Source organism: Cibotium barometz, chromosome 20 (assembly GCF_041138505.1).
Source record: "Cibotium barometz isolate CiBa-2024 chromosome 20, ASM4113850v1, whole genome shotgun sequence".
In the NCBI taxonomy this organism is placed as follows: domain Eukaryota; kingdom Viridiplantae; phylum Streptophyta; class Polypodiopsida; order Cyatheales; family Cibotiaceae; genus Cibotium; species Cibotium barometz.
In genome coordinates, this window is record NC_141065.1 from 14,300,931 (window position 1) to 14,310,499 (window position 9,569).

General features: G+C 38.0%; 1 protein-coding gene across 1 annotated transcript; it reads right to left on the minus strand.

Moving 5' to 3' along the window:
• Positions 1-7,077: 7,077 nt before the first annotated feature.
• On the minus strand, positions 7,078-8,797 carry LOC147627554 (bidirectional sugar transporter SWEET7-like). The gene is made up of 6 exons (XM_086814248.1): positions 8,749-8,797; positions 8,540-8,576; positions 8,228-8,447; positions 7,868-8,029; positions 7,624-7,743; positions 7,078-7,418 (listed from the first exon to the last, which is right to left on the minus strand). Exons 1-6 carry the CDS (start codon positions 8,795-8,797, stop codon positions 7,206-7,208), a joined length of 801 nt encoding a protein of 266 aa, XP_086670374.1. The 3' UTR covers positions 7,078-7,205.
• Positions 8,798-9,569: the final 772 nt, after the last annotated feature.

A 9,569-nucleotide genomic window follows, 5' to 3' on the forward strand; every position in this document is an offset into this window, starting at 1 on the left:
AAAGTTAAAATTTAATCAAGTTTATACTCACACTCATCAGTAGAACAACATCAATATTGACACATGCACAAGTCACACAAATCTTTAGCTTGTATATACATATATAATAATATATAGCCTACAAATTATTTAAATACTATTTCAACACACACACACACACACACACACACACACACACACACACACACACACAAATATTCAACTTGTATACAGATACATAATAATATATAGAATGTATATATAAATATATAATAATTTGCGTGCATCGCATGTATTCACAGAGATGATCGGATTCACTCACAATTAAACTCACAGAGATGATCGGATTCACTCACAATCAAACTCACACCACATGTCTCACACATTACCGTTACACCTCCAAAAGATAAGAATCACGTTAAGTTTAGAATATTGTAGTCATGTTAACTATTTTGTAAGAGAAGATTTGTATATCGAAATATGCTAAGGTTGAGCGTTAAAACTTTGGATAGTGTAAATGTTATGTATAGAGAAGATAATCATACAGGTGGCAAAAAAAAAAGTATTAGAGATCCTGTTATTGTATGGACAAGAACTTGGAGAGGAGAAGCAAAAAAAAGGCTATTGATTCAAGATGTTTTAAGAACCTTGGAAAGTGTAAATGGTATGTGTAGAGAAGATAATCAAATAGATGGCATCATATAAATATATCAGAGAGATGTGTACTATTGTATGGATAAGGAGAAGTCAAAGAAAGGCTATTGATTCAAGAGCTTAATACAAAATATAGTTAATAAGATTTAGTCTAGGAGGGTTGTAGGGTGATGTAAAATATTAAGTCTATATAAGTACACATATGTCCAATTCCTATAGGGGAGAGTTTTTTTGCAGGGAAAAAAGGTTGTCCCTTTTGGAGACCTCGGAAACCCACCTTCTACGGTGTAGTGATTTGGCTAAATAATATGAAGACCAACTTCTAAGGTGTCGATGGTGGCTGGGTGAAGACCAACTTCTAATATGTCTATGGTTGGATAAAAACCAACTTCAAATCTGTGGGGGGTGAAGAATTTATTATATTACTTAAAACGTGACTCTCATTCTCTTGTTGGGAATCAAGGTCTTACCTGTGTGTGAAAGGCTTCTAAGCCTGGTCAAATATGTGGTAGTATGTGTGTGTGTGGTGTGAACATTCCTAAACATTATGTGAACATTCCTGGTCAAATATGTGGTAGTATGTGTGTGGTGTCAAATATGTGGTAGTATGTGTGTGTGTGTGTGTGTGTGTGGTGTGAACATTCCTAAACATTATGTGAACATTGCTAACCCAATTCTAGGATTAACAAGAGCTACTGCCATTATCTTACATCAAGGAGTCACGGTAGGTACACTAAAGGGTCATACATTCAAGATATGAAGCAATAGTGTACAAAGCTACAAATTGGATGGGCACCCGTAATGGTGTGACGGAGTATTTAGCAATTTCCGCTTTAAGAGCATGTGGCAGGATGAAGTCCTACGTGATTTACTTCATGGATATATTATGAGAGTAGTCATTGGAATAGCATTAGGCCTCTTATACGCCTAAAGTGCCCGGTCGGCCACAGTTTAAGTGAGTGTGAACACTTATGGCCATGTATATAAATGAATATCTCTCATAATACAAGATACTCTCCCATTGTGCAATTGAGTCTTGCTCTTGCTAATCTCTCTCCCTAATTCATGCTAGTGAGTGTGTGTGAGTGAAGTGAGGTGAGAGGAGGGCGAGGACCCATAGTGCAATGCGACGGTGTGACAATACTCGCGGGAGGTGCGGTGGAATTGCTTCTCAAGGAGTTATAGAGCTTGGAGACCTCAAGGGTTATGAGCTCAGCCATTGGAAAGATCCTCATGACAGTTGCGGTTCACCAGGTAATCTCTTTTTAGATGTGTTGGAGGGTTAGGGTGAGCCATAACATTTTTGGCGCCACTGCCGAGGAGCCATTCCTTGGCTTTTTCTATCATTTTTACTCTAATCTACGCATTACCCATTGCCTATTATCTTGATTAATGGTTTTCCATGAAAAAGATGTGGATTTGATGGTGATTTGTGTGAGATTTGTTGTAGAATAGCTCTCTTTTTGTTTATGAAAAGAATGCCTTTGCTTAATTTTTAGATTAATTTGTTGTTTTTGTGGTTTTTCATGTTCTTACGGCTTGGCTTGCACATAGTTTGTATTAGGCTTAGTTTGCATCCATTGTATCAAACAATGTAATAGAATGCAACTTTTAGTGAATGTTAGCTCTCTTTTAGTGTTAAACATAGAACTAAGATCATTAATTTTAGTTTAATTGTGTGTTTGTTGTTGAAATTGTTTGGATTAGAGTGCTAGCAAGCATCAAGAGTAGCTTAATCTCTCAAAAAATTTCTTAAAACTATTAAAAAATCCTTGAATTTAACTAATTTCTCTTAATGGACTGGTTTTTATCATTAAGGGTGATTAATCTTACTCAAGAGGTAAAAAAATTAGAAAATATGTTAATTGGAGTCTAAATTGATCATATGAGTAGTCGAAATTGGTATTTTTAAGTGTTTTGAGAGCATCTCGATGCATCAAAACACCTAATTACATCACTTTTTTCATTAATTGGAGAAATTTGACTCTCTTTGCTTAATTTTGCCTTAAAAGAGGAGACCATAATAAAGAGTCTAATTAATCTCATATTTTAGATTAATCTATATACTTATTGATGTATAAAGATTAGCATTTCCTTGATCTATCCAATGATGTGCTCAATTGTGTGAATTAATTAGAGATTAGTAGTTAATTAGAGTCTTTGATTAGTATGAAATTAGAGTTCTTGATTAGTGTGAAAGAGGAAAAGATTGGTGTAAGGATTAATCTGGGATTAATTCTTAATCACTTTTTTTATATAACTCATTAAGGCTAATGAGCATTCAATGAGTAGATGCTAATGAGCATTCAATGAGTAGATGCTCATGAGTTGTCGATTTGTCCATTTTGGGGATCATTTATAAAGGGTGTAAGGGGTGTCATTTATAAAGGGTGTAAGGGGTGTCATTAAAAGGTTGACTTTTTTGATTCCTAGTTACCTTTTTTGAAAAATGCCCATATCCCTTTCATTTCAAATTCAAAAAATATTTTCCCCAAAAGGGAAATTCGTATTTCCCACTAGACTCAATTTTTTTAAAAAAAAAATATTTCGTGAAGTCTGGTTCACGGCGTGAACCATTTTCTACAACTTTACTGAACCTGAGTTCACGTCTAAAAGGTTCACGTCCTCGGGAACCACGTAAAAAATTGAATTTAATATTCCATGAAGTCTGGTTCACAGTGTGAACTATTTTCTACAACTTCATAGAACCTAAGTTCATGCCCAAAATGTTCATGTCCCCGAGAACCATGCAAAAAAAATAAAAATAAATTAATATGCCGTGAAGTCCGGTTCACGGCGTGAACCATTTTCTACTTCATGGAACGTGAGTTCACGTCCAAATGGTTCACGTTCTCGAGAACCGAGCGTGCAAAAAAAAAAATCGAATTTAATATTCCATGAAGTCCGGTTCATGGCGTGCAACATTTTCTACAACTTCATGGAACTAGAATTCACGAAAAAAATCAAAATTTATAAAACCCTTGAAGTCTGTTGGCGTGAAAAGGCGTCTAGAAAACACCCCTGTTTGGAGGTCCGTATCTCCTAAACCGTCTATCTGATGAAGGCGCTCTAGGGCTAATCGAAAAGTTGACATCGAGCTCTTCAACTTTGGACTTCGCCGTCAGAAGTCAAAATCGACCATTTTGGCCTCCAACTACTAGCAGCCTCAAAATTCGACCCGGAATCGAGGCAAAAAATAGTAAAGAAAACCACGAAAAATCGTAAAAAATAGCACGAAAACGACGACGAGCCATATTCGAGCTACTTTTTGAAGGTCTAAACGACAAAATCATGGATGACTCAGGGAAACAAAGTTGTAGTACTCCAAAAATACTACAACTCCCTCATACAGAGTTTTTCAAAATTCCTTTTAGAACACCCTAAAAAATGTCTTGAGACAGTGATGTAAAATAGGATTTAGGACCTCCTCTTCCATCTGGGAAGTTACTAGCATATGCTTTTTTCGAAAAATTATCGTGCGTATAGCACCTAAGCTAATTAGGACGTACGGACACCCGTTTGACCCAACAAGAGCACGCCAAGCCTCTTGAGGCTATAACGAGGTGTGGGAGAATATAAAAAGCAAAAAAAGAAAACTGTGTTTGCTCATTAAGGAGCATTTATGCGCTTCGACATGGTCATGATAGAGGGAGTGCCAGGGATCACACAAGGATTAAACCCAATGGCTGACATCTTCGAGCCATTGAGATCTATGCTGCAAATTCATCTCCCCATACCATTGGCTATGCTTATAAACAAGCGTATCATCAGGTTTTACACCCCCTGTCACTTCGATCCCACCGGGCTTTGGTCCCTTACCTAACATCTCCAAAAATCCTATAAGTACAAACCCTTTCGTGGATGCCCACACCTTGGACATATTGACTAGTCTAGGAAGGGGGGTAGCCCAAGGACTCAGTGAGTCTCTTCCAACAAGAGCACTCACATACGGCCTCAGTGACTCATACAGAAATACGACCGTATAGGTTTTTAAAATTATGGACAAATATGATGGAACAACAGACCTTGTTCAATTCATTCAAATGTTTGAACAGAGATGTGAAGCCTTTGGAAATCCTAAGTGTCCCACCAAGGTAGTGGTGGTAGTAGTGGTGGTGGTGGTGGTGGTGGTGGTGGTGGTGGTATAATCATGGTCATCCTAGTCATGTTCATAGTAATCATAGTAGCAGTAGTGGTAGTAGTCATGGTAGCAGTAGTGGTAGCAGTCATGGTAGTAGTAGTGGTAGCAGTCATGGTAGTAGTAGTTGTTATAGTAGTAATAGTGGGGTAGTAGTAGTAGTAGTAGTAGTAGTTATCATAGTAGTAGTAGTAGCAGCACTAGTGGTGGTGGTATAGTTGTGGTCATCCTAGTCATGTCGTAGTAATCATAGTAGTAGTAGTGGTAGTAGCCATGATAGCAGTATAGTGGTATAATAAGTGCACTGCCCAATCATTATGTGTAGAGAAAGGGGTTATAACACGTGCGAAAAAAAGAGGTGCCCACCATTATAGCAACAGTCAAAGCAGCACGGACATCATTAAAAAAAGAGAAGCCTCCATGAAAAATTAATCAATAAGCACATGCAAAAATCATAAAAAAGGGGGAGGCACAAAAATCAAAATTAGGGCTTTTTAATTATTTTTAAAAATCTTTCTTAATCAAAGGATTAGTCTCAAATCCTTCATTATTTTTTAGAACTAAAAACATATATAAAGCATTGGATCAATATTTTTCAGAAATGAACGCATATATCAAGCATTGGAGTGTTGCTACAGCTTCGTATAGCATCAATTTCAACAAACCCTAATTTTTGAAAAACCTTAATTTTTGGAAATCCTAATTTTTTCGAGACGAGATGAAAAATCTGCTTTACCACATGATGATTCAACCTCTGAGCTACCAAATGAGGAGGCCAAGTTGGTATCAAGGGGGAATGATGATAAATGTGGTGCTACAGTGCATAGAAGTGTTTCCATGTCTGTGTCGAATTGCTGTGCATTGTTTTTGTGAGAATATCTAGGCTTATTAAAGTCCAAGTTGTGTGTTATGTATTTTTTAGTTATGTGTTGTGTAATCTTCAAATATGAGTTGTGTTGTGAATGTGAATATGAGCTATGTTGTGAATGTCAGTGACATGATTCTTTGTGTACTCTGCCTTTGGAAACCCATATCTAGCATGTGAAACTAGGCCATCAGCCTAAGATTGATATATCCTTGACAAAGTATGAGATAATCCCTTTGAGGGGGGATTGTTGGGAACCAAGGTCTTACCTGTACTATGTGAAAGGCTTCTAAGCCTAGTCAAATATGTGATAGTATATGTGTGTGTGAACATTCTTAAAAATGTGTGTGAAAGGCTTCTAAGTCTAGTCAAATATGTGATAGTATATGTGTGTGTGTGTGTGTGTGTGAGAACATTCCTAAAAATGGTATGAACACTCATTTATATGTGTGTGTGTGAACCACCTCTTAGAAGGGTCACAATAGATGACAAAAGCAAAGATGTCAAGGAGAAGAATCTTTGTACTTATAAAGGTACATGTACTTATTTGAAAATATTAGCTAATACAATCACACATTCCCAAAAAGGCTGACTGGTCATTATGAATTGGTGTCATCTCCAGACATGTTTGCTCTTTAATGTCTAGTAGAGCTAAAAGGTTAGGGCTATACCTTTTAACTGATCTTTATCCATTGCATTTTGAACCAACTAGCCAAGGGCATCCGCTGCAATAGCAAATAGTAGAGGAGCCAAGGGGCATCCTTGCCTTATGGATCTCTTAGTTGTGTTGATGTACTTCTTCTCTCTCTAGCTTGTGTTTCTCTCTCTTCTCTCACTGCCTGCCTATTGCAACAACCATAGTTGTGTTTGACTTTCAACCACCATAGCCTGGAGCTTCTCCTTCCATAGCTCAACCTCCAAGAATCAACTTCTCTGAGCCTAGAGCTTCTCCTTCAAGAGCTCAAGCTCCAAGAATCAACCTCTCTCTCTCTCTCTCTCTCTCTCTCTCTCTCTCTATCTCTCTCTCTCTATGTGCACGAGAGCATGTGTAATTACATACAAGCCTATATAAAGAGCTCCTCTAATAATCTTGGAGCATATTATCCACTCTAATTTAGTGGATAGTATTGTGTCATTTATTGAATGAACAATACTAATTGAGAATAAACCATATATTTCACAAAGTGAAATTTCCTAATATACACATTTTAATGAACAAAATGAATTCAGAGTGACATTATACATAGAAAACTCATGACGGGGATTTCCCTATAGTATGAAAGTGAAATCTAAAGTTTCAAAATAAAGTTGACTTTAATCAGAAAATATATTGTGATAAGACGGACTAAACCCATAAAGCCACCTTCCTCATAATCACTTTTCCTTAATAAAAAAAGTAGGGAAAAAGTTATAACACGAACGATCAGATTTTAAAGACGGGGTGAGCAGGATCTCGGAGCGTGCTCAAACGAGAACCTAAATTAACACTGAGCATGTCTAGGCTGAAAACATCCTTTCAGATGATGATTTTTTGAGTTGAGGACGTACTTTTTGATCGAGATTCGGTGTTTAAGTCCAAATATCTGACTGTTGGGTCTTGGATTCATATGTCGTCTCTAATTGAGATTGGGCGGAAGTCAATGTTGACGTACTAGATGGAACAAGGACTAACTCTTGTGCTGGCCGAGACTTCCTTAATGCTTGCTGCTGCAGGTTGCATCGAATGACTGTGCCCATGATAGATTGTGTGATTCCAATAACAACACCGATTGCATTTGGAACCTGAGAAACAAAAACTAGACATTAGAAAGAGATCATAGAAATGAAGGGCGCAGGCGATGCAGCGGCTGCAGTACTACACCTGCACCTGGTAGTTTTTGGGGGTTGGCCGGTACGTGTTCGACGTTGGTGGTAATTAATTGATGGATTAACGGGGAGAGGGAGCCTGGGGGGGGGGGGGGGGGGGGGGGGGGGTGCTGTTTCTTACCACTATAAACAAATCTTTGGCATTGTATCCGTAGGCTGTCCATAGAGCACCCTTTATGAATGCTGCACTCGAGGGAACGGGATGCAAGAACTTGATGTCCTTGTTATTCCATGCCATTGCCTGAATAAATAAATATATATATTTTACAAATTGAAGGTGAAAGCGCGAGGGTTTATAATTAATATAGCATTACTGCAACACAAGGATATGACGTCATAAACCTTGCATTTCTGCGGTCTCTCACCAACTCAGAAAGAAGCGCCAAATGCATGCAGCTGCTAAAAAAAGCACATATCGAGCCTACGACAAGAATTCTCATGCGACGGCTCCTGTTGACTAATAGAATCAGCAGCACCATGATGGCGAAGAGGCAAACGAACACTTCAAGCTCCCACTGAACAATGAGCTGCATGCACATGCAGTAGTAGTAGTAGTAGTAGTACATGGCGAGGGCCAGAAGACAGATCACGACGTCGACGTGCTCATATATATATATATGATCATGCGAGCACATGTAAAAAAACAAAATAGAAATTACTAATTTCTTGTTAATTGTATTTTTAACGTAGTTGGAATAAATTAAAAATATGACTGATGTGTAAACCTTTTGCTTTTTGGAGGCATAGCGGTGATAGGCAGTCACTGCTACGAGAGCGAAAACGGAGCCTATGGCGTTGGTGAGGATGACCCAGAAGTTGTGCGGGCGATTGCAAGGCAGGCCGTAGAACGTCCACAGCAAGCAGTTGAAGAGCATAAAGAGGTAGAGGTTACACGAGGACCCGCTCAGAGATTTCTTGCTCACGATTTGCCAGATTCTAGTGCACCTGTGGCACCAAATTATTCTAATCGTTAACTACTCACTTACTACGTATCGTCATATCATGTTAAATAATCAGAGGGGTCGACTCGGTTTTACGTGGAGGACAGAAAGAAGATGATTGTAGCGATATTGCCTGCAGTTTATAAAAAAGAAAAAAGAAAAAAAGAGGCATGATAATTATATTTCAAAACAAACCACCATCATCAATCGCTTGCAGCTTGCACTCTCTCTCTCTCTCTCTCTCTCTCTCTCTCTTTATATATATATATATATATATCAAAAGGACGTATTATTAACGCTCTCACCTGTGATCCCCAGCACAGTATGCAAGCTTACTCCACCATCAAAAGTCATGTTGTTGTGGACCTATAACAGGTCCAGCTTGTTTCTAAGGAAGGCAGCTTGCGCTTTCTGTCTTTGTTGTTGTTGTCGTCCTCCCAACCAAACAAGTCAGTCGGTGGCTACTACAGCTAGTAAGTAGGGCAGCCTGCTGGCGTTGCAAAAATAGCGTCCTCATGCCACTCAAAAACAAAACCATTTTCCACGTCTGCACTTGTTGCCAACGTATAACTAGTAGTTGTTATAAATAATAATAGAAATAATAGATTATTATTCCTTCAAAGGTATATCTGCCAAAATTCCAGCTTTCCGCTCTTCAGCAAAAGTAAAACCTTGTATCATGCGCGCTCGGCCTTTTTAGTATATTTTCCGCTCTTCAGCAAAAATAAAACTTTATACCATGAGCGCTCTAAAAAAATCGGCCTTTTTAGTATATTTTTCACCGGCTGGAACTCGAAAATCCCGGCTAAACTTTCTGCCCAAGAAAAATAAAAAAAAGGGGGCTAGGGGGATTAAATATGCATGCTGATCAAATAGATTTAGTTGGTACCATTTATTTATTGAGCATAATCACAATCAATGACCAATATAATAAAAATAGGGCAACCATCATACTATACGTCCTAACATCACAACCACATATTTTTTTAAAAAATCAATAGAGTCGTCTTGCAATATGATAGAGGTTTAAGAGTTAAAGTTATTTGTATTACAAGATTTTTCCCCAGTCTTATTACATGTGTATACTAGTCTCATGTTCTTCTCACGGTTTCTAACCTATTATGTG